This window comes from Thalassophryne amazonica, chromosome 8, assembly GCF_902500255.1.
Source record: "Thalassophryne amazonica chromosome 8, fThaAma1.1, whole genome shotgun sequence".
Lineage (NCBI taxonomy): Eukaryota > Metazoa > Chordata > Actinopteri > Batrachoidiformes > Batrachoididae > Thalassophryne > Thalassophryne amazonica.
Window position 1 is genome coordinate 42946826 of NC_047110.1, and position 24798 is coordinate 42971623.

Here is a 24798-nt window from a genome sequence, read left to right on the forward strand (position 1 = left end):
TTTTGGATATATGCAAAGTCCCAGTTTGCCCAACAGAGTTTAGTTCTGCAGCTTTACTGAGGTGAGAATAATGTAAAAATAAAACGTGACGTTTACTGAACTGTGAAGGTTTAATGATTGGCTGACGTTAGCTTAGCCTTTTAGCACAGTTGATCTGAGTGAACACTTTAATTTGTAAATGGTTCAGTCTTTTTTATTTTTACCAAATAAAGCTACAGCTTTTTTCAGACACCACAAAAGCTCAGCTTTAAATAAGTTATTTTTTTCAGCGTTTTTTCCATCGTGTTTTTTTTTTGCCGTTTTTTTCCCCCCTTTTTTATGTATAAACTGTTTAGTGTTTCTTTATATTTAAAGAAATATTTTTATTTGTCCCAATGAGGAACATTTGCTGTGCAGACAACCAAACTTCCATTGATGAGCTGAACACTACGAACTCCAGTCGAAAGAAAACATCTCTGCTTTTCAGCAACACCACCAGAGTTAAAAACTGCAGAAGAGACCATCATCTGGTCCAGAGAATCCAGCAGAACACCTGCTTCTAAATAAAAGGCTCTTTCAACAGCAACTATTTTATTATTTTTAAAAAAGCTGTTTCATTTTATATTTTAACAATAAATGAACGGTGTGGATCGGGAGGTCTGGGCGGCTTTGCTTGAGCTGCTGCCCCCGCAAGCTGACTCTGGATAAAGCGGAAGAAAATGGATGGCTGGATGAACGGATCATTAAAAATGTCCACAAATCAATAGACAAAAGACATTTGCACAAGTAGAAGCTCTCCACTTATTGTGCTCAAATTCATATTTTAGAAAAAAATTCATCATGAGGTTTATGTCACAGAAATCCTACTTTATAATCACACTGCAGTCATTGTTAAATTATTTCCTTTTGCATTTATAATAAACATTTGTATTTATTTAGTGTTTGTTTTTCTGGTTGAAATGAGATATAAATAATCTACCAGACTTAAAAAATATACAAGTTTCCATGTTATTTTATTTGTCTAAAAATAAATGTCTGAGGTTCCTTATGTTAAACAAGAAATTATCTAATCTGATAACAGGTGGTTTTAATTTACAGATGAAAGGTTTCTAAAGAACCATTTAATGATTTATTTAGCTATTTTAATTACAAGTGTTCTAAACTTTTTTTTTAACAGTAATCAGAAATTTTGAGGTAAGAAACAACAACAAAAAAAACATTTCCAATGATTTTTCTTCAGAAAACTGCTCTCTAAATGAGCAGTCCTGTCACATGTTAATGTTTTGTACAGATCAGTGGTTTCTGCACCAATCGGATTGGTCCGATCCATTTTGTACAGATCAGTGGTTTCTGCCACGAGTCGTCCGTGTTTTGGCCCGACGCGTCATTCCTATTGGACAACACGAAGGTACGTCACAGCTCAGAGTGTCGAAAGTTGGCGCACCTCATCTCGACAGAACACCGGGTCTGTGTGGTATGCAGGAGATCACTTGACCGAGGGTCTATACGTTCAAATAATAATTAAAAAAATACTGTCATCACTCTTTACTCTTAGTCTCTTACAACGGTGCAGCCTAAATACATAAGCTTTCCAGGAGCGCACCCAATTCATTAGGCACACTCAGAGGCACGTCTCCTCTGGTGCGCACTTTTTTTGGGGGGGGGAGCGACCCCGCCCCCTGTGATAAACTCATCGCCCCCTTAATATTTTTATCTGGCACCGGGTCTGATGGTAATTGCACGGTCCAAGACAGGAAGTCTCTCCAACGTGTGATTAAGACCTCACAGCACATCTCTGGTGCAGTCTTCTACTCACTGCAGGACATTGAGTCCTACGTAGGACACACAACCTCATGAGGGACAGTACACACGCCCAACACTCACTCTTCACTCACTCCTACCATCAGGCAGACGCTACAGGAGTCTGAAGTCCAGGACAACCAAGCTGGCGAACAACTTCTACCCACAGGCCATCCGGTTGTTAAGCTCTGACATAACGCATCACGTGATAAATCTGTTTCCGGGTCCAAAGACCTGCAAGTTTAAAGTTACATCTGTTTGATGCTTTTAAGGATCTACAGTTTAAGTTTAGTTTATGTTTACAGTGTGCGCAACCCTCCCTCCATTCCTTCTCTGCCTCCACCTCCATTAACCACATTCGTCTGTTTCTATGGTAAGAACACTTAAAACTTTTTTCCTTTTACTTTATATATTTTATTATGCACAGGTAAAATATACATGTCTGTTTGTTAATAAAAAAAATATTTTTTTTTTCATAATTTAGAGTGATTTGGGGATGTTTTACAAGGCTGGAATGGATTAAAATTATTTTAGCTATTTTCAATGGGGGAAATTCGTTTGAAATATGAGCAGATTGGCTTACGAGCTTGGTCACGGAGCAAATTAAACTCGTAAGTCAAGGTTCCACTGTACTACTAAAATGTAATTTTTTTTAATGCTTTTCATCACGTTAATAACAGACTGCATCCATGAGACCCTGAAAACTTGCTAAAACAAATATTACCAATGATCCGTGTCTGCTACGTTTAACCTGTGTGGAATTTAATGAACGCAAACCGAATTTCAGACAACATATATTACTCTGGAACAAAAAGGACAAACAGTGTTGTAAAGGACAATAAACAGGACGTTAAAGTGCAAACTTCACTTCCCCCCCCAAAACCACATGAGCAGGAAGAGATCGCAGCTCACATACAACTCCCATTGAAAATAATGGAGAAACGAAGAACTTCTGGCATTTTTACATAACACAAACGCTAACGTCTAAAAATTCTGTTAATATATCCAGGAGAGTTTTAGACACAATATACAGTTTTATGTTGTGATGTTAATGCTGTTGTCCGTGTGGAACGGTTTAAGTGCAGCCTGATCATCAGAGTTCTCGGTATTCATGACAACACGCCTTTTTGTTTGGACTCGGAAGTTGAAAATCACATGATGCGTTACATCACACTTAACAACTGGATTAGACTTCCCAATAACTCTCTTACACTCTGGCCCCTCCACCACCAGAGTGACTGTTATTTCACTGTCATTCTTCTCCTCATCATTATTGCTATGAGTATTTATTATACTAGGTTCAATATTTATGCACCCATGCACCTTACAAATTATGCACAGCAGGAAGTGCTGTTTAAAACTACACAGTATTACACAAACTTGCCAATACTGCATAAACTACACATCCGCACATCCTCTAAACTGTACAGCCTTTAAATGCTGTATATAATGCATTCTCAGTCTAATAATGTGTATTTTATAATGTGGAGGGTTTTTTGTTTTGTTTTTTTGTTTTGTTTTTTTTGGGTTCGAATCATCTGATGTGAATTTTCTACGTGTAAATTTTGTAGGGAGAATGAACAGAGTAAGAATTTCATTGTGTGATATAACTGCCTGTTTTTACTGTGCACATGACAATAAACTCTTAACATCTGATTTGACCTTGACTTTAGACCTTTACATAATCTGTTAGGATAGGGCAGCCCACTGAATTTATACACCAAGTTTGACTGTTTATCCATGCCAGTTTCTTCAAAACACAAAAAACAATTTCAAACACACATAGCATGCCAATACATCTTTCTGTTTTGTAGTGAGGCTAAAAACAGATCAAAAATCATTTTTCTTTGGAAACACTGGGCTTCCTGAGACTTTGCAGTACTGTATGTTATTTTTATTCTTCAGAGCAGACTGATTTTTACTGGATATTGTACTGGGCATTACAAATACACAAAGGTGTGTTAAAGTAATTAAAATTGCACAGTGGGATAAAGTAAAATCACACAGATGCACTTGACAAATGCAAAGTGTCATTAATGACATGCTGCTGGCCTACAAAAACGGAAGCATCCACACTAGCACTGCAACTATGACAGAATTGTTTACACTGATACTATGTTAACAATTTCTTGCCAAACCATCTGCAAGATCAAGCATAAACCAGGATTCATGAGCCCAACTGGAATGGTTTCCACTGGTTTTTATGCAATTAAAAAAAAAATGCCTGCTGTTGACATCATGTTATTGTTAGCTGGTTTGAGTCAACCTTTATTTAGCCTTCTGTGGTTGCAGCTCATTTACTGGACATGTTGAAAGATTTTGCACACTGAAGATTTGTCTACAAATCACTGTTAGCTAACTGAATGTTTTTGAACCACCTATTATTTCATCTTTCATCAGGACATGTTTCCTTCAGGATTGGAACAGATTTGGGTGTGTTTGTATTTTGTCACTGTTCTGAGTAAATTGCAAACCCTGTAGCATACAACAAATACCACAGGATTCCATTTTTGTGACATCCAGCCAATCTGGCACTACAAATCATACCAATCCCATAACTGCTTATTCACTAACCTTAACTGAACATTAAGTGAGCCGGTTTTACAGGTTTTCCCATAATGGTGAACTTTTGATCTGAGCAATTTACCCGTGTCAGTAATGGGCAGTACTGCCAAAAATAACAGCATGAATAAAAAATAAAAGCATTCTAAATAGAATTTATGACACAGACCAAGCACATTACAGTGGCAGGGTTAGACATTAAGCATTTTGTCCCACTTATCAATAGGACAAGAGGTCAATGCTTTCACTTGTCCTATATAAAATGGGACTCATCCCACATCAGAAATCAAAATTTCTCTCAGGAAGTCAAACAAAACCCTGCTGAACATGTAATATCCATTTTTTGCATGTCATTTATTTTAGGGATGCACAGTATTCAGTATGCTGATATTTTCAAACTCGTTTTGGCCTATAACAATACCAGTAATGATAAATATCCCCCCCCCCCCATTTAATTTCAGTAAAGAAAGCAAAGTCTCTCCTGTGCGATAATTGACCTACATTGTACAGTCCATCCAGAAAATATTCACAGCGCTTCACTACTTCCACATTTTCCTGTGTTACAGCCTTATTCCAAAATGGAGTAAATACATTTTTCCCTCAAAATTCTACTCCCAACACCCCATAATGACAACATGAAGAAGGTTTTTGTTTTTTTGTTTTTTACAAATTTATTAAAAATAATAATAATAAAAACCTAAGAAATTACATGTACGTGTGAATACATATTCACACCCTTTGCTCAGTACTTTGTTGATGCACCTTTGGCAGCAATTACAGCCTCAAGTCTTCTTGAATATGATGTCACAACCTTGGTGCACCTATCGTTGAGCAGTTTTGCCCATTCTTCTTTGCAGCACCTCTCAATCTCCATCAGGTTGGATGGGAAGCGTCGGTGCACAGCCATTTTCAGATCTCTCCAGAGATGTTCAGTCAGATTCAGGTCTGGGCTCTGACTGGGCCACTCAAGGACATTCACAGAGTTGTCCTGAAGCCACTCATTTGATATCTTGGCTGTGTGCTTCGGGTCATTGTCCTCTGAAAGATGACCTGTCGCACCAGTCTGAGGTCAGAAGTGCTCTGGAGCAGGTTTTCATCCAGGATGTCTCTGTACATTGCTGCATTCATTTTTCCGTCAGTCCTCACTAGTCTCCCAGTTCCTGCTGCTGAAAAACAGCAGAATGCTGCCACCACCACGCTTCACTGTAGGGATTGTGGGTGGCTTCCTCCAAGCATGACGCCTGATATTCACACCAAAGAGTTCAGTCTTTGTCTTGTCAGACCAGAGGATACTGCTTCTCATGGTGTGAGAGTCCTTCAGGTGCCTTTTGACAAACTCCAGGTGGGCTGCCATGTGCTTTTTACTAAGGAGTGGCTTCCATCTGGCCACTCTACCATACAGGCCTGATTGGTGGATTGCTGCAGAGATAGTTATCCTTCTGAAAGGTTCTCCTCTTTCCACAGAGGAATGCTTGAGCTCTGACAGAGTGATCAGTTTAGACAGGCAGCCAGCACTTGGAAGAGTCCTAGTGGATCCAAACGTCTTCCATTTATGGATGATGGAGGCCACTGTGCTTGTTGGAACCTTCTAAGCAGCAGAAATGTTTCTGTACCCTTCACCAGATGTGTGCTTTGAAACAATCCTGTCTCAGAGGTCTACAGACTATTCCTTTGACTTATCTGATTGACTGATCATATCCAATCAACTGAATTTAGCCCAGGTGGACTCCAATTAAGCTGTAGAATTTCAGTGATGATCAGTGGAAACAGGGTGCACCTTAGCTCAGTTTTGAGCTTCATGGCAAAGGCTGTGAATATGTATGTACATGAGATCTTAGTTTGCTTTGTTTTTAATAAATATGCAAAAATCTTCCTTGGTATTGTGTGGAGAATTTTGAGGAAAAAAGTGAACTTCCATTTTGGATGCCTGTAACATAAAATACTGTGGAAAAGTGAAGCACTGTGAATCCTTTCTTGATGCATTGTATTAAAAACAATGCTAGTTTAACAGAAAATAACTTTTTTCAGTACTTTTCTGTGAAAATAGTCACTGGCTAGAAATTAATAATGACCTTTTATTTAGGTGTTAGATTTGTAATGACAAGTTGCATTTTTTTCTGTTTTCATAAAAATTGCTTAATTTTAATTTCATTATTATTTTCCAGCTTTGTCATTATATAAATTTTGTTTTCATTGTTTCATTGCTGACCTTTTTGTGCTATGACTTTATTGAATGTTTGATCATAATAATTTATTTATTTATTTATGGTTATTTGTAAAAAAAAAAAAAACCATATTTAATGAAAAATTCTGCAAATTTATTTTCATTTCATTTGTGTTTGGACATTTAACATTGCTTTTGTTTGGCAGCCTTTGCTGACAGTTGACTTTTCATTGTCAGTCTTATTGCAATGGCCTGTTTGTGGATAAAAACAAAAAATACGGCAAATAACATTTGATTCTGCCCTAAACGTATCATTTAGAAATGATTTAGGGCAGACAACATGAAATACCAACGGGCCCAATACAAGAATAAATGCCAAATCAAGGCTTTTTTTTCCTGAGTGATCTGTGTCTGATTGATGCATACATTGCCTGCTTTGCTATAAACCTGGTGTACACTCCTTAAACAGTGCACATCTCACTCTGTTTCTTAAGCATGGAATGCTAACAAGCTCAGAGCTGCAACAGGCTGAGACCTGCAAAACCCACATCGCTTTAAATATACACCAAGTCTGTTTCTAGTGATATATTACCTCCCCCCTGAAAAATCAGGTAGACATTTCCATGAAAAAAAGAGATTTCCTCTTAGTTATCTGCTTAACTTCTGATTACAGAGACAATGCACAGGGGCAGAGCCGCAGAGTGGTGTCGTGTGATGCGTGTGAGGCCATGTCCCAACCACCAACCATCTGAAAAATGGCCACTTGTGGCTGACACCAGCTGTGCACGCACACATTCACTCACTGTTATTCTCTCTCTTGACACATGCATGGTCCTCAAATTGTCGGTTTGCAAACTGAGATAATTTGCAAATTCTTCACGAGTGAATTTGTAAACGTCAATAGGATCACAAATGTATCATTTCGAAATGAAAATGTACATTTTGATTTCTGTTGTAGGACAAATGTATCATTTCTACAGCCACCAAGGCACTCAGTTTATCATGAAGCTGTATAAGTGATGATACAAAATGCAAAACATGCACTCTGCACAATTTCTCTAATCACAGCCGCAGAAGCCCATAACTACTTCTGGGTTGTCTGGGTGTCTTGATGGCTTTCCTCATTCTTCTCCTTCTTGCACAGTCGCTCAGGTTTTTTTTAGAATTGTCTACTCCATACAGATTTACCATAGAGTGCCATACTGTTTGTATTTCTTCATGATTGACATAAAGTCCAAAACATATTCAGTGACTTGGAAATGTTCATGTGTCCATCCCCTAACTTGTCTGAAGAAACCTGGTAATAAAATTCATTATTTACAGGTATTATACCAAGCGGGCCCCATTACGTATGCAACCCATCATCTTGGCTTTTATATTTTTCATTAATTTATATTAATTTGTGGACATTTGCTTTGAGTTTGAGTGTAGGGAAGATCATTTTAGAAAGTTTTATGTTGAGAAGCCTGATTTGCTTTGTGTACTTGAAATGTCATAAATTAAAATGTGCGAAATACCAAGGGGCCAAATAGCCATCTGTGTGTGTGTGTGTGTGTGTGTATTATAATATAGCTTTCCCAGTTTTGTACCGTTCACTCAAAGAAGATCCATAGATATATTTGTAGGCTGTCCAGCTCATTGTACATATGTAAATCTTGACTTTCTATCTTCCATTTTTCATTAGTGAAGTAGCTTCAAGCTGTCAGCCAAAGTAATACAGACATGCAGTTGATTTGCAAAAGCTGTTTATGTTGCAAAATGCTGATTAAATTTCCCCCAGGCAAATGTGTTTTTAAAAGCTGGGTGCAAAGGGGCAGTCATTTAGAATATACATGTATAAATGTTTTGTCAGCTGCATTTACATATATTTATGTATGTATTTATTTATTTTCCTCCTATACAGCGTGGTGTGTGAGATTGGCCCAGTTGACCCTTACAAGCAACACTGGGGTTTGGTGGAGGTGGAAGTTGAAGGGGGAAAGAAAGGAACCTCTGCCATTTACTTCACCTACAGGGTAAACTGTCTTTTTTCACACATTCTTTCATTAATGGTATTTCCAGTGTGGATACATGGGACATTTACCATACAATATAAATACATCTAAAAGCTTATTTGGTTATTTTATGGAGTTTAATATTTTTGTGGAGTTCCGTCCTGCAGGGACACCTTATCAGAACATACCCACAGGATATGATATTTCAGTTGAATGTAGCAATGCCATGACGTATTGGTTATTTAAGCGAATAGTTACCATTGCATTGCCAGTGGTCAGTGTGATAAACCACAATAAGTCAGTGTTTGCCTTTCTCTGGAACCAGATGCTGTGCAGAAGGCCACTTTTTCTCTCTAATTTTTTAACAGGCTTGAGCGTAACTATTTAACTGGCTTTTCATATCTTCAGCTCTGCTAAATCTTCCCCACAGGGAAATGCTCCGCCTAGCTGTTTGCTCAGCAAATTGGGGCAGATGTGGTTCTAGAGTGAGTGTGTGTGTGTGATGAAGAAGAGGCAGATCAAATGATGTGGAAGGAAAATATGTGTGTATTTGACATTGAGCTGTACATGTGTGTATTGTTGTTGCGTGTGCTGGGACAGCTTTAAAATGTTAACTGGGTAGATGGGGATTGATGCTGTGTCTTGTGACCCACACCAGGCCCCCATTCCTGATACAGTGGAGCCTGCAAGTGGTCCTAAAGCTGGCGGCACTCTGATCACAATTTCTGGCAAACATTTGGACACAGGCACTAAGGATGATGTGCGGGTCACCATCGAAAATGTGGGCTGCACTGTGTAAGCATTGTTCAATAAAACTACAGTAATTCTGTTTGAATTCAGGTTCTTCAGTTCTATTCAGACATGGTATTGTAATAAATTTCTACAAAATGTACACATTGAAGCTGTTGAATAGATTTTTTTTTTTTTTTTATTAAACATTCCTATGCAAAAAATATAAATGACCTTAAGTTTTGTATCTTAAGCAGAAGTATTTTTTAACCAATTACGTTTGCTGTAGTGATTGCTAGCATTCCATTGAAATCAGTCCATGGTGACATTTTATGCAGAGGTAACAGGGAAAATAATGAGCTACAGAAGCAGCAAAGCCAAGGTTTAACGAGCTGCCAGGCTGCTCCCGTGTTGGCATCTCCTGCACAATCAGCACTGACTGGTGTCCTTGTCTCGATAGGGAGCAATTTGGGGAGAAGATAATCTGCAGGACAGGAGAATACCTGGCAGAAAAGGTACCATCTGATGGCCTCAGTGTCACAGTGAAGTATGGAAAGTGGACCATAACATCCATCGCAAGTGCCTTCCAGTTCTTGGAAAATCCGATTGTGGTGGACCACTATCCCAAAGGGAGCTTTGTCTGGTCAGTGTAATGTAGCAAAACTTCAGGTCAATAGTTCTCAATTTCCATTTTAGCATTTGTGATATTTTTTGCTGGTTCAAAAGGCAAAATGAAATGTCATTACTTTTTGCTGACTTTGATGCAAACACGGTGCATCCGGAAAGTATTCACAGCACTTCACTTTTTCTATCAATCAATCAATCAATTTTATTTATATAGCGCCAAATCACAACAGTTGCCCCAAGGCGCTCTATATTGTAAGGCAAGGCCATACAATAATTACGTAAAAACCCCAACGGTCAAAACGACCCCCTGTGAGCAAGCACTTGGCGACAGTGGGAAGGAAAAACTCCCTTTTAACAGGAAGAAACCTCCAGCAGAACCAGGCTCAGGGAGGGGCAGTCCTCTGCTGGGACTAGTTGGGGCTGAGGGAGAGAACCAGGAAAAAGACATACTGTGGAGGGGAGCAGAGATCAATCACTAATGATTAAATGCAGAGTGGTGCATACAGAGCAAAAAGAGAAAGAACCCCCCAGCAGTCTAAGTCTATAGCAGCATAACTAAGGGATGGTTCAGGGTCACCTGATCCAGCCCTAACTATAAGCTTTAGCAAAAAGGAAAGTTTTAAGCCGAATCTTAAAAGTAGAGAGGGTGTCTGTCTCCCTGATCTGAATTGTGAGCTGGTTCCACAGGAGAGGAGCCTGAAAGCTGAAGGCTCTGCCTCCCATTCTACTCTTACAAACCCTAGGAACTACAAGTAAGCCTGAGAGCGAAGCGCTCTATTGGGGTGATATGGTACTATGAGGTCCCTAAGATAAGATGGGACCTGATTATTCAAAACCTTATAAGTAAGAAGAAGAATTTTAAATTCTATTCTAGAATTTACAGGAAGCCAATGAAGAGAGGCCAATATGGGTGAGATATGCTCTCTCCTTCTAGTCCCCATTAGTACTCTAGCTGCAGCATTTTGAATTAACTGAAGGCTTTTCAGGGAACTTTTAGGACAACCTGATAATAATGAATTACAATAGTCCAGCCTAGAGGAAATAAATGCATGAATTAGTTTTTCAGCATCACTCTGAGACAAGACCTTTCTAATTTTAGAGATATTGCGTAAATGCAAAAAAGCAGTCCTACATATTTGTTTAATATGCGCTTTGAATGACATATCCTGATCAAAAATGACTCCAAGATTTCTCACAGTATTACTAGAGGTCACGGTAATGCCATCCAGAGTAAGGATCTGGTTAGACACCATGTTTCTAAGATTTGTGGGGCCAAGTACAATAACTTCAGTTTTATCTGAGTTTAAAAGCAGGAAATTAGAGGTCATCCATGTCTTTATGTCTGTAAGACAATCCTGCAGTTTAGCTAATTGATGTGTGTCCTCTGGCTTCATGGATAGATAAAGCTGGGTATCATCTGCGTAACAATGAAAATTTAAGCAATGCCGTCTAATAATACTGCCTAAGGGAAGCATGTATAAAGTGAATAAAATTGGTCCTAGCACAGAACCTTGTGGAACTCCATAATTAACCTTAGTCTGTGAAGAAGATTCCCCATTTACATGAACAAATTGTAGTCTGTTAGATAAATATGATTCAAACCACCGCAGCGCAGTGCCTTTAATACCTATGGCATGTTCTAATCTCTGTAATAAAATTTTATGGTCAACAGTATCAAAAGCAGCACTGAGGTCTAACAGAACAAGCACAGAGATGAGTCCACTGTCTGAGGCCATAAGAAGATCATTTGTAACCTTCACTAATGCTGTTTCTGTACTATGATGAATTCTAAAACCTGACTGAAACTCTTCAAATAGACCATTCCTCTGCAGATGATCAGTTAGCTGTTTTACAACTACCCTTTCAAGAATTTTTGAGAGAAAAGGAAGGTTGGAGATTGGCCTATAATTAGCTAAGATAGCTGGGTCAAGTGATGGCTTTTTAAGTAATGGTTTAATTACTGCCACCTTAAAAGCCTGTGGTACATAGCCAACTAATAAAGATAGATTGATCATATTTAAGATCGAAGCATTAAATAATGGTAGGGCTTCCTTGAGCAGCCTGGTAGGAATGGGGTCTAATAGACATGTTGATGGTTTGGATGAAGTAACTAATGAAAATAACTCAGAACAATCTGAGAGAAAGAGTCTAACCAAATACCGGCATCACTGAAAGCAGCCAAAGATAACGATACGTCTTTGGGATGGTTATGAGTAATTCTTTCTCTAATAGTTAAAATTTTATTAGCAAAGAAAGTCATGAAGTCATTACTAGTTAAAGTTAAAGGAATACTCGGCTCAATAGAGCTCTGACTCTTTGTCAGCCTGGCTACAGTGCTGAAAAGAAACCTGGGGTTGTTCTTATTTTCTTCAATTAGTGATGAGTAGTAAGATGTCCTAGCTTTACGGAGGGCTTTTTTATAGAGCAACAGACTCTTTTTCCAGGCTAAGTGAAGATCTTCTAAATTAGTGAGACGCCTCCTAATTGTGTATCTTGAAACAGCCACACCACTTCTTTTCAGAGTGTCCAGTATTTCAGCTGAAATTATTCGTGGGTTTTCTTTGCACCATGAACAATTTTCCTGGCTGCTGTTGCTGAAATTTTTGTTGGTCTACCTGATTGTGGTTTGGTTCCAACAGAATCCCTCATTTTTCACTTCTTAATTTGAGTTTGAACATTGTTAATTAGCATACTCGGTCCGTTCGATATCTTTTTTATATCCCTTTCCTGTTTTATACAGTTCAGTTACCATTTCTTTTTCTTTCCCTATAACTCAGAAACCAGAAATGTCAGTGCAGCACTGGATAAAAGATGCAAGGGTCTGTCAGAAGCCCAGGAACTCACTGACCTTTTGTACACACACACACACACACACACTGATTACGAGCAAACAAGGTTTGTAAACTATTGATCAGGGTCATTTGGTTAGTTTCTGTTGTCATTATGATTTGAAAAGAGTAAACACAATTGTTTGACAATAACTGGCTTCAGACCACCATGAACCATGTGTTTAAAAAAAGAAAGTTTGTGTTATCGTTCATATTCTCTGAAACACTTATCTTTTGGGCAGTTTTGTTCATTCCTCTTTCCAGCACCTTTCAAACTCCATCAGGTTGGATAGGGAGCATCGGTGCACAGTAATTTTCAGATCCAGAGATGTTCAATCGGATTCAGGTCTGGACTCTGGCTAGGCCACTCAAGGACATTCACAGAGTTGGCCTGAAGCCACTCCTCTGATATCTAGGTTGTGTGCTTCGGGTCATTGTGCTGCTGAAAGATGAACAGTCACCCATGTCTGAGGTCAAGAGCGCTCTAGAGCAGGTTTTTATCCAGGATGTCTCTGTATATTGCTGCATTCATCTTTCCCTCAATCCTGACTTGTCTCCCAGTTCCTGCCACTGAAAAACATCCCCACAGCATGATGCTACCACCACCATGGTGCCTGGTTTCCTCCAAACATGATGCCTGGTATCCAAAGCAAAGAGTTCAATCTTTGTCTCATCAGACGAGAGAATTTTGTTTCTCATGGTCTGAGAGTCTTTCAGGTGCCTTTTGGCAAACCCCAGGCAGGCTGCCATGTGCCTTTTACTAAGGAGTGGCTTCCTTCTGGCCACTCTATCTTATAGGCCTGATTGGTCGATTGCTGCAGAGGTAGTTGTTCTCTCTCCACAGAGGAATGGTGGAGCTCTGACAGAGTGACCATCGGGTTCTTGGTCACCTCCCTGACTAAGGCCCTGGTCCCCCGATTGTTCAGTTTAGACGGGCGACCAGCTGTAGGAAGAGTCCTGGTGGATCCATACTTCTTCCATTTACAGATGATGGAGGCCACTGTGCCCATTGGGACTTTCAAAGCAGCAGAAATGTTCCTGTACCCTTCCCCAGATGTGTGCCTCGAGAAACGCATCAGACACACGTTTCGGAGGTCTACAGACAATTCCTTTGACTTCCTGCTTGGTTTGTGCTCTGACACACACTGTCAACTGTGGGATCTTATATGGAAACAGGTGTGTGCCTTTCCAAATCATGTCCAGTCAACTGAATTTGCCCCAGGCGGATTCCAGTTAAGCTGTAGAAACATCTCCATGAATGATCAGTGGAAACAGGATGCACCTGAGCTCAATTTTAGGCTTCATGGCAAAGGCTGTGAATACTTATATGCATGTGATTTCTTAGTTTTTTATTTTTAATGAATTTGCAGAAATCTCTCACATTGTCATTCTGGGTTATTGTGTGTAGAATTTTGAGGGGAAAAAAAAATGAATTTCATCCATTTTAGAATAAGGCTGTAACATAAAAAAAAATGTGGAAAAAGTGAAGCTCTGTGAATACTTTCCGGATGCATTGTAGCTCTGGTTCACGGTTTGAACTACAGCACCACACAAGTTTCCAATTCCACGAATTTTTACTTTGGAAAGAAAGGTCAAAGTCCTGTTAGAAGTGGCTGTTCAGAAGCTAAATTAGATGTGATCAGATGTCAATATTATGTATTTAATTCAGTTTCTGTGGTGTTTTCAGGGTTTTTTTTCCAGCATTTTCAGTTTCTGAATTCTTTTTCAGATAATTTTCACGGAACATTGGTTATCTCTGGACAATTTGTCATTGCTTTTTGGCACTTGGTTTCTGACTGATAACTGGAAAACTGATAACTGGACAAACGGGCATAAAATTGAACCTCTATCCAATTTTACTGGTGTAGGTAAATCCATAACAGAAAAATGAGAGTGATTGAGGCACTTTTGATTGAGATATAATTCAAACTGTACACCAAATGGGCTTTTCAATATTAAATTCAAATGTCCACAAAATTCACAATCTGGATCAGATCTGGATAAAACTTTGTCAGGCAATAGTGAGTGCCCATCTGCACCTCACTTTCAAAAATGCTAGTGATTGGGACATGATTGATTAAGATATCATGGAAAATATACATTAAATGGGGTTTTCAATGTTAAAGTTAAATGGCCACAAAATCTGTAATCTGGATCAAACTTTGTCAGTTGATAAAGGATACCATCCTACATAATGCTCTCAGATATGAACAAAATCTGATCTTTTTTGACATTTATGAATTTTGAGCAGCACGGTGGATTAGTGGTTAGCACTGTTGCCTCACAGCAAGAAGGTCATGGGTTTGATTCCTATCTGTGGTCTTTTTGTGTGGAGTTTCAATGTTCTCCCCATGTTTGCGTGGGTTTCATCTGGGTGCTCCGGTTTCCTCCCACATTTTAAGACATGCAGGTTAGGTGAAGTGGAAACGTTATAATTGTCTACGTCTCCTTTGCAAAAGAGAACTTGATCTCAATGGGACTAACCTGGTTAAATAAAGATTAAATTAAAATTTAATTTTGAAAATTTGTTCATTGTTAAAGGTTAACAATTTTTCAAATTTTCCAAGATTTTTCCTCACTTGGACCTGTGACCTTGAAAATTGAATCAGTTGTTGCTATCAGTATATGAATCCTCTGTAAAAATTTCATAACAACAAAAAAAAAAAAATTGTGGCATCCAGGCTGTTCACAAACAAATGGGCGAAAATATAACCTCCACCCAATTTTGTTGGCGGAGATAATTAAATACGTTTTAGACTTTTTAGAGATGCAATAAAAAGTAATTTGTTGAATTGAAAGTAAGGCCACAGGGTATAGGAAGTGTTTGTCGACTATAGAACACATCGAAAAACTTCTGCCCTCTTTGTGTGTGTTATTGAAGCCACAAACCTTTTTCTCTTTAGATTTGTCCTCCATATTTCTGAATATACTGACAGTATATGCAGGCAGAATATTTTCAATGCTTGTTTCTGAGTGACAGAAGGGTTTGTGAAGGCTGGCCTTTGGTGTAACAAACTCCTTGATGATTGCTCTCACTGATGCATTCGAGGGTTACCTTGCTTTTCTCCGCATTTGAAAGCACTGTGTTGTGTGTGATTCGTCTTGATGACTGAATCAACAGAAAACAGATTGGGTTCTTGCAAACTAATTTCTTTTTATCTATAGTGAAAATTCACTCAAGGCTGATTTTTAAAAGCTGTGTCTTTTATCCTTTAACGGTAATGTTTATCTTTGTAGTCATGTATGCCTTATATGTGTTTTTTCAGTGGAGGAAGAAATATTGTGGTGATTGGCTCCAGGTTTGACTTAATACAGAGGGCGGTCATGAAGGTTAAAGTCCACGGGGATGACATGACTGATGAGCTGACATCTGCTGAGGTTTGTATGTGCATGCATGTTTGTGTGTATTTTAGATTCATAAGGACAACATATGATTATTGTGGTGCTGAACAGTTGATGAGCCTTTTGGTTTTTAATTTTCTAAAAGTACGTCAAATAAAAAGAAAATATCTATGTTTAAAAATGATTAAAAAATAACCATTGCTTAAGTAAATCTGTATAACATGGTGTAAATTAAGTAACAGTATAAATGTCATCATGGTTTACAAAGGTGTGTGTGTGTATACACACACACATATATATATATATACGCACACATACATAGTCATTTTACAGCAGGTTTTCTACATGGATTCAGGGAATGGTTACAAGAACATTTCCAATTCAGAATACCGCCTGGAGTTAATTTAATTCAGTACTTACTAAATAAAAACAAGTTTATTAATAAAGTGTTAACTTAAAAAAAAACACACAAAAACTAGGACTTCCTGGTAAGATGGTGGTGTAGTTAAGAAGGAGCTCTCTAAGTCAGTTAACTTAACTCGAACCTATTTAACTCAAAGTTTTGACTGCAAATTTTGACTGCTGTTTTCACAAGACCCGCCAATACTGGATGTTGAAATACATCTAACGTATGGACTAAAAACATCTCATATGTGTTAAATATGTCAATCACTGGTGTACATGTCATATGTGTTTTACAGCTGTGATACCATGGTCAGCTGCGCTGTGGCACACCGTGCAGAGCCTCTGGAATGCTGTGACTCACCATGGTGCAGCAGTGTGGCACTGCGCAGCTGGATGTGGTGTTACAGCTATGATGATCATCATAATTCACATACATTATGTAACCCCTGAGAGGGCATGACAATGTATCTGTAATCTAAGGTTTATTATGGATATACGAGGTCTGTCCATAAAGTAACGGACCTTTTTATTTTTTTCAAAAACTATATGGATTTGAATCACGTGTGATTGCATCAGCCAAGCTTGAACCTTCGTGCGCATGCGTGAGTTTTTCCACGCCTGTCGGTTGCGTCATTCGCCTGTGGGCAGGCTTTGAGTGAGCATTGGTCCACCCCTCCCGTCTGATTTCTTTTGTCTGAGAACTTGCTGAGAGACTGCCGCTTTGCTCCATGAAATTTTTTTCAAAAACTGTTTTGCGGCACATTCCACTGTTACAGGAGATTTTGTAATGAAAGACGTGCGGAGGATTTCACGTGTCGGCACGAAGCAGCTCAGGACGCGCAGCAAAAAAAAAAGCACTTGTGTTGGAAACCATTCAGAAGATTCAGGCAGCTTTCGATGGCTTTCAGTCGAGTGAGTATCCGAGAAATTGTGTAACAGCTGGACATGCCCCAACATGTCCTGTGAGACTTCCAACACGGAGGTGTTTTTTGCTGCGCGTCCTGAGCTGCTTCGTGCCGACACACGAAATCCTCTGCACGTCTTTCATTACAAAATCTCCTGTAACAGTGGAATGTGCCGCAAAAGTGCTATGTCCAGCTCTGCTGCCATTTCTGTGGTAGTCACATGATGTCCTGAATCAACACAACGTTCAGTTTAGAAATGATCTGGTTGATCCAGTCTGTCGATGGCCGCTCGGCGCCCCGCGTGCCCTCCGCCGCTGTGGGCCGTTTTTAAAAAGGTTTTAACAGTCCATAATCCGCGTGATGCCGACAGAATCTTCACCAATATCCAACTGAATCTATCGAATGGTTTCCAACTGCCTGTCTCTAACAGTCTCTGAAAAAAATTTCATGGAGCAAAGCGGCAGTCTGTCAGCAAGTTCCCATACAAAAGAAATCCGACGGGAGGGGTGGACCAGTGCTCACTCAAAGCCTGCCCATAGGCGAATGACGCAACCGACAGGCGTGAAAAACTCACACATGCGCACGAAGGTTCAAGCTTGGCTCATGCAATCACACGTGATTTCAAATCCATATAGTTTTTGAAAAAAATTAAAAGGTCCGTTACTTTATCGACAGACCTTGTAACACCCTGTTCAAATGTGTGCATGGTGCCCCGCGGCTGTGGGACGCATTGACTCACAGGGACACATAGTGCTTTGGTTTGATTGCGCAATGTTCACGTGTAGTTCACAAGATGAATGCATGCCACAGACATTGCATATAAAAACATCTCCTTTGCGAACCCCAAACGGGATCTAGTAGAGGTCCACGTGTGGCTCATCCATGCCACATTCTGGATGTGCCGGCAGGATTTGACGTGCCTGACCGTGGCGAATGTCTCTCGAGTGCAATTAGACTGTTCCGAATGCTGTTTTGATGATGTGAGAATTGCAGTCAGACTGCACATTGACTGTTGTTTGATTGTTTTTCCACTTCAACAGTACCACGATTGTTTTGAACATGAACAAAACATTCAGGCCAGCCGCACAACTGTGACTGACTCTTTCAAAATGCTGTCCGACGTTTGCGACTGCGCCTCAACACTTCCCCAAGGTGGATCGAATTTTCATTCAGACAGGATTCAGGCTCATTCGGCCTCTAGTGTGACCAGGGTATGACCGTGGGATTGCTTTGCGTAAAAGGCTGGCACTCTGGCCAGAGCACCATATTGAGAGACAGGAAAAAACTACACAAATACCAACTGGTAAAATTACTCCAGCTTGCAGGTACAACAAAATCATCACACCTGCTCTCTCATAGTCTGATTAAGAGTAATATTTGAACCACAAATATGCTTATTTTCCATCTTTTCCCTGTTCCCTTATCAACCCTTTATCATCATTTATCTGTTACTTTTTAATATGTAGCCTGTGTAACTCACTCTTAAATTAAAGGATGGTTGTTATTGTTGGACATATCCAGACTTAGTGGAACGTTTTGGATCCATAAATCTAGTGGAGGGCTCCCACTTGAGCTAGGCATTCACCCTCTACAAATCAACAGGGACCAGTGGCGGGTAAGGAAAACTCTCCTTCATTGGAAGCAAGTTCTAAGTTAATATATGTTCAATATTATGAAATTAATTTTTTTCAGGGGAATTACTGGGCAATTTCAGTGAAATATGTCATTTAACAATGTCACATTAGTGTCTTAATGCACCAGTCAAAATTGAAAAGGTTGTGTAAATAAAGAAAAAGCTCAGATAGTGTTCCATCATGAAACCCATCTAGATCGAGTGTGCCATGAAAAACTGAATTTGAAGACTTGGGCAGTAATAGGACTGGACTTATGCTGAGCACAGACAGACAGATGAACAGATGCAAAGTCTTTGCAATACCCAGTGGTCATATTTGATGGCCTCGGGTAAAAATATAAAATGCCTCCATCGTGGGCAGAGGCAATCAGTCATACTGAAACCAGGAAAAGATGTGAGCCTTTGTGAAAACTACCAACCTATATCAATTCTGAATATAGATTATAAAATATATATGTCAATAATAAAAAAACAATAGTTTTAGACACAACCTAGTAGATGAAGATCAAACAGGGTTTATAATGGGATAACAAACGCAGGATAACATTAGAGGAACTCTACATGTCACAGAAGAAGCACAGCATCAAGAAAGAAGCATGGTACTAATAAGCATCGATGCAGAGAAAGCATTTGATCATGTTAACTGGAGGTTTTTATACCAAGTGTTAAAATGATTGAGATTTAATACAAAATCAGTAAATTGTATAAAAACACTATCACCAACCCAGTACAAGAATCAAAATAAATGCGGAATTTGACAGATAAATTAACTTTAGAGAGATCAACTAGTCAAGGCTGCTGTTTCTCGCTCACATTGTTTTCTTTATATGTAGAACCTTTAGCACAGACAGTTCAGCAAAAAAAGAAGATCAAAGGAGTTAAAATTAAAAATAAAAAAAATCATAAGAAAGTGCTTTTTGCAGATGACATTATTTGTTTTCTCCAGCAACCAAACCAGTCAATCCCTGCTCTAATGAAGCTAATGGAAATCTATGGAAGCTTTTCAGGATATCAGATAAATGCTAAAAAAAAAAAAAAAAAACTTAATATGCCACCAAAAAATATGCGGAACAAATATGAATTCATTTGGAATCTGAAGGCAATTAAATATTTTAATATAAAATAATAGAATAGAAAATACAAATACAATAGAAAATACAATAGAAAAGTAATAGAAAATTTAAATACATTCTGTGAAAGAAATTACCATGACATCACCATAAAAAGATGGAACGCATTATCTTTAGATTTCAGTTCAGAAATAGAAATGTATAAGTTTGAATGTTCTACCGAGGCTTCTCTATTTATTCCAGTCACTACCAGGGAAGATACCACAAATTCTTTTTTTTAAACTTGGGTTAAGAAAATATCTCTGTTTATATGGGGAGGTAAAAGACTCAGAGTTAAATATGCAGTCTTTCAACTCCCCAAAGAACAAGGGCGGGGATCTGCTTTTTTTCTACAAAATTAAACAACTGAATGAACATCCTCCAAGGTCGGTGATTCCATCATTTTTGCCAGGGGTTGTATTCAGTGATGAATCTCAAATCTGCATTGCGCAAAGTGATGATGCTGGAACTTTTGTTTGGTGCCGTTCCAGTGAGATTTATAAAGATGACTGCCTGAAGAGAACATGTAAATTTCCACAGTCATTGATGATATGGGGCTGCATGTCAGGTAAAGGCACTGGGGAGATGGCTGTCATTACGTCATCAATAAATGCACAAGTTTACGTTGATATTTTGGACACTTTTCTTATCCCATCAATTGAAAGGATGTTTGGGGATGATGAAATCATTTTTCAAGATGATAATGCATCTTGCCATAGATCAAAAACTGTGAAAACATTCCTTGCAAAAAGACACATAGGGTCAATGTCATGGCCTGCAAATAGTCCGGATTTTAATCCAATTGAAAATCTTTGGTGGAAGTTGAAGAAAATGGTCCATGACAAGGCTCCAACCTGCAAAGCTGATCTGGCAACAGCAATCAGAGAAAGTTGGAGCCAGATTGGTGAAGAGTACTGTTTGTCACTCTATGCCTCAGAGACTGCAAGCTGTTATAAAAGCCAGAGGTGGTGCAACAAAATACTAGTGATGTGTTGGAGCATTCTTTTGTTTTTCATGATTCCATAATTTTTTCCTCAGAATTGAGTGATTCCATAATTTTTTCCCTCTGCTTGGTCTAAAAAAGTAACCGTTACTGACTGCCACAGTTTTTTTTTCTTGATTCCTTATAGTGTTTCTCAAAGCCAGAAAGTTGCCATTTGAAATGACTTTAGTTTTGTGTCATGTCTGTGATCTGCTTTTTGTCTACAAAATTAAACAACTGAATGAACATCCTCCGAGGCCAGTGATTCCATAGTTTTTGCCAGGGGTTGTATCACAGCACAACTGAAACCTCTATCCCCCCCACTCCCCCTCCTCTCCTGTCGCTCAGCAGTAAATGGAGCAGAGAACAGGCAGCATGCCAGAGGTTTCAAAGGGTTCTCTCCAGTATCAGAAAATCCCGCAGGTTGGATCAGGAAATTGCGATTCGTGAATTACATTTGTATCGGAACCCGATACCAATCCGGGATCTGAGACGTTGATTGCCGCTTACGTGCTTTTCCCCTTCTATACTGAAGGGCGACACTGGTGAGTTGTGAATCTCTGTGCCCATGTGATGTCATACATCGCTGTTATAGCAGCCGACATGGCCGCCTGCCACCTGCTTTAGACCAGCCATACAAAAATGCTCTTAACTTTAACATAAGTGATCACACATGCCTACAACTTTGCATATGGGCTCTCAATATCATAATCTACCAACCCAATTGTAAATTATCACTGGGTTTTCTTTTCCTTTAAGTGTGATTCAGCGCAACAAATAGCAACCGTGTTATAGTGGGATCCAAAATACATAGAACACTGCCATCTACTGGATGGGAGTGTGAATAGTGTCCCACTATCACACGGTCGCTATCTGTTGCGCTGAATCACACTTAACAGCATACATAGCTCCAACAGTAGTTGGGTTGAAACTGTTTATCATTCTATTTGTTCTTGCTTTAATGGGCCTTTACCGTCTGTCTGATGGCAGTAGCTCAAACAGAGAGTGACCAGGGTGGGATGAGTAGGATGGTGTTGGCTCTTCTGAGACAGTAAGTGCCATGAAGGTCCCCAAGTGTGGGTAGAGGGGCACCCAGTGATCTTCTCTGCCATTTTGGTAACCCCCTGGAGCTCTTTCCTGTTTGCCCCCATGCAGCTGGCAAACCACATACAGAGGCAGTATGTGAGGATGCTCTCCATGGTAGAGCAGTAAAAAGACACAAGCAATCTCTGATTTGTTATTTTTCCTTAGGACTCTCAGAAAGTTTGCTGTGCTTTCTTTACTAAGTGTGTGGTGTTCCTGTCCCATGTCAGTTTCTCCTCTATGTGGACTCCCAGGAAACGGCAGTCCCTGACCCTTTCCACACAGTTCCCCCCAATGTTAATGGTCTGAATGTCTGTTTTGTTTCTCCTGAAGTCTGTGATTAGCGCCTTAGTTTTGGATGTGTTCAAGAGCAGGTTGTAAATCAAGTCTAATAGTAAGTACACTACATTAATGCACAAAAATCCAAAATTAAAGAGCTGAGAATACAGAAAAAAGTTGTGACTTATATTCCAATGCGACTTATATATGGGGTATAATATGCTACTCTGTATTTTTGTGCAGAGATCGGTTGAGGTGAATTTGTTTTCATGTTGTACTTTCCCTTTTGCCTGAGAAAGGAATGTTCCACACAATCACTTGCTTGGGGAAGCACCAAAGGATCATCTTGTTCGACTGCTGTGTTCACACCGGGAGCGACGCGACGCCACAAATTTGCGACGGACGCACCACCATCGCCTGGTGTGTCGCTCTGCTTTCGCTGCAAAAATTCGCCCCAGTGCATCATCAAATAGGAGCTTCCATTCCGCTCGCCAGCTCCGATTGTCAGTCAAGTTAACATGGCGGACCTTGATCACACGGAGCGAGTTGCTGTGCTCTTAATTGTTGTGGAAAGCTGACAGACGTCGCCAGCGGCACTGTCCCTGGGTTCACAACATCCTCACGGGGAGTTTCATTATTTGCTGCAGGAGCTGCGTCTGGATGACGGCCGCTTTCATCGGTCCTTCCGACTCTGCAGGACCCAGTTTGAGGACCTCCTGTCCCGTTCACATGCGCACATGTAAACAATTGTCCGCTGCCGCTGCTGCGGGGCTGCTGCTCGCTCTCTATTATAATTGTGTGTATAAACCAGTCACCGTTTGTTTTATTATACGTACATCTGTGTAGTTAATAAATAAAATAATCTTCACGGACCATTTGCTCGCGCACACAAGTGAAAAAAAAAAACTGTCTGCTGCTGCGGGGCTGCTGCTTGCTCTTCCCCCAAAAACTCTGTCATAATTGTGAAATAAAGGACAACAGAGACATAAGTCCTGCTCACAGGCTGGCTACCAGAGACAGGACATGTTCACATCCAACTCAGTCAAACTCCAGACATCTCCATGTCACTACATATCCAGTTACTAATTGGTCATTGCAGCACGACAAGACGAAAAAGTTCAGATTTTTCAACTTGGGGAGGAGGGCAACGTGACGCGTTATCACGTCACAAACAGGCCAATCATTCAAAATCGCTTCATTCACGTTGCTTCATTCGCGTCCGTCGCGTTGCGTGGCTTGGCGCCACAACGTGTCCTTCCATAGGGATTACATGGCAACCTGTCGCTGCTGTCACTCGCGTCACGCCCGGTGTGAACGTGGCTTTAGATTTACATCCTCTGACATTTCTGGCATATGAAGACAGTCATCTGTTGTAGGTGCAAGTGATTCTGGAGTGCTGAATTTCCTTCTGGCCTTGGTTTCATCGTTACAGTTTCTGATGAGACTCCACCCATTTTGAGTCCTTGTGATATTTGTTCCTGAATCTTTTTTTTTTTTTTTTCTGTTTGTAAGTGGCCATTATCTGATCTCACAGCAGTCATATAACAGTGATGAAAAAGAAAACAGAAGGAAATCAGAACTGAATCTGAGCACATACACCAAGGAATTTAACAGGAAAAATACATAAATTAAACTTGAGATGTTCAGACAGCTCATAAAACAGTAAGGAGCCCAAATCTCAGATGAAATAATTTGATTTGGCACATTCACACTCTATATTCACTTAATCTAATTCTGTAAACTGGTCCAACATTCCTCGGTTGTTAAAATATTAAACAGAATATACTGTAAAATACAATACAATTAATTGTAGATTTTGTACATATATCTTATTTTTTAAAGTGTACAGTACATCACAAAGGCACAAAAAAGGTCAGATTTAAGTCACTTCAGCTAATAATGTGAATGTAGCTCAATTTCTAAACCCTCAGAAGGCTCTTCTTCTGCAAACCTTTTCCACGAGTGGGCAGTTTGTCTTCTCTGGCAAAATTCGATCCTATTATTACACTCTGTTCGCTTTCAAATGCCTGTTCTAAGTGCAGAGTTCTGGTTCTGTGCTGCGTCCTAAGTGGTTTTAATTGCCACCAGACAGCAGGAACAGCGGAGAAACAGGAGCACTGAAGAAGCTCCTTCCAGAGTCAAAGCGGAGCAGAGCACAGGGGAGGAGAGCGCCTGTCCCATGGGACAACACAGGAGGCAACCGCCGAACCTTTACACTGGTTCTGTTCTGTGCAGCTCAGTAAGGAGGGGCGCCAGCAGCTGCAGGGAGGTAGCACCAATTTGATAATTCACCACACAGTGATATGATAACCGCTTTGTGGCACATGATGATGATTGATGATTATTTATTTTTCTTAAGTGTTTCTGCTGCCCCCCT

At 39.7% G+C, this 24798-nt stretch overlaps 1 protein-coding gene across 2 annotated transcripts in view; it reads left to right on the forward strand.

Annotated features, from left to right (window-relative positions):
- plxnb2b (plexin b2b) overlaps positions 1-24798 on the forward strand; it is a 391971-nt gene that overhangs the window by 292668 nt on the left and 74505 nt on the right. For both annotated transcript variants that reach the window (XM_034176072.1, XM_034176073.1), the window contains 4 exons: positions 8409-8520; positions 9158-9294; positions 9689-9871; positions 15950-16061. In XM_034176072.1, coding sequence (XP_034031963.1) covers positions 8409-8520; positions 9158-9294; positions 9689-9871; positions 15950-16061 — 544 coding nt within the window. The remainder of the gene's footprint in view (positions 1-8408; positions 8521-9157; positions 9295-9688; positions 9872-15949; positions 16062-24798) is intronic.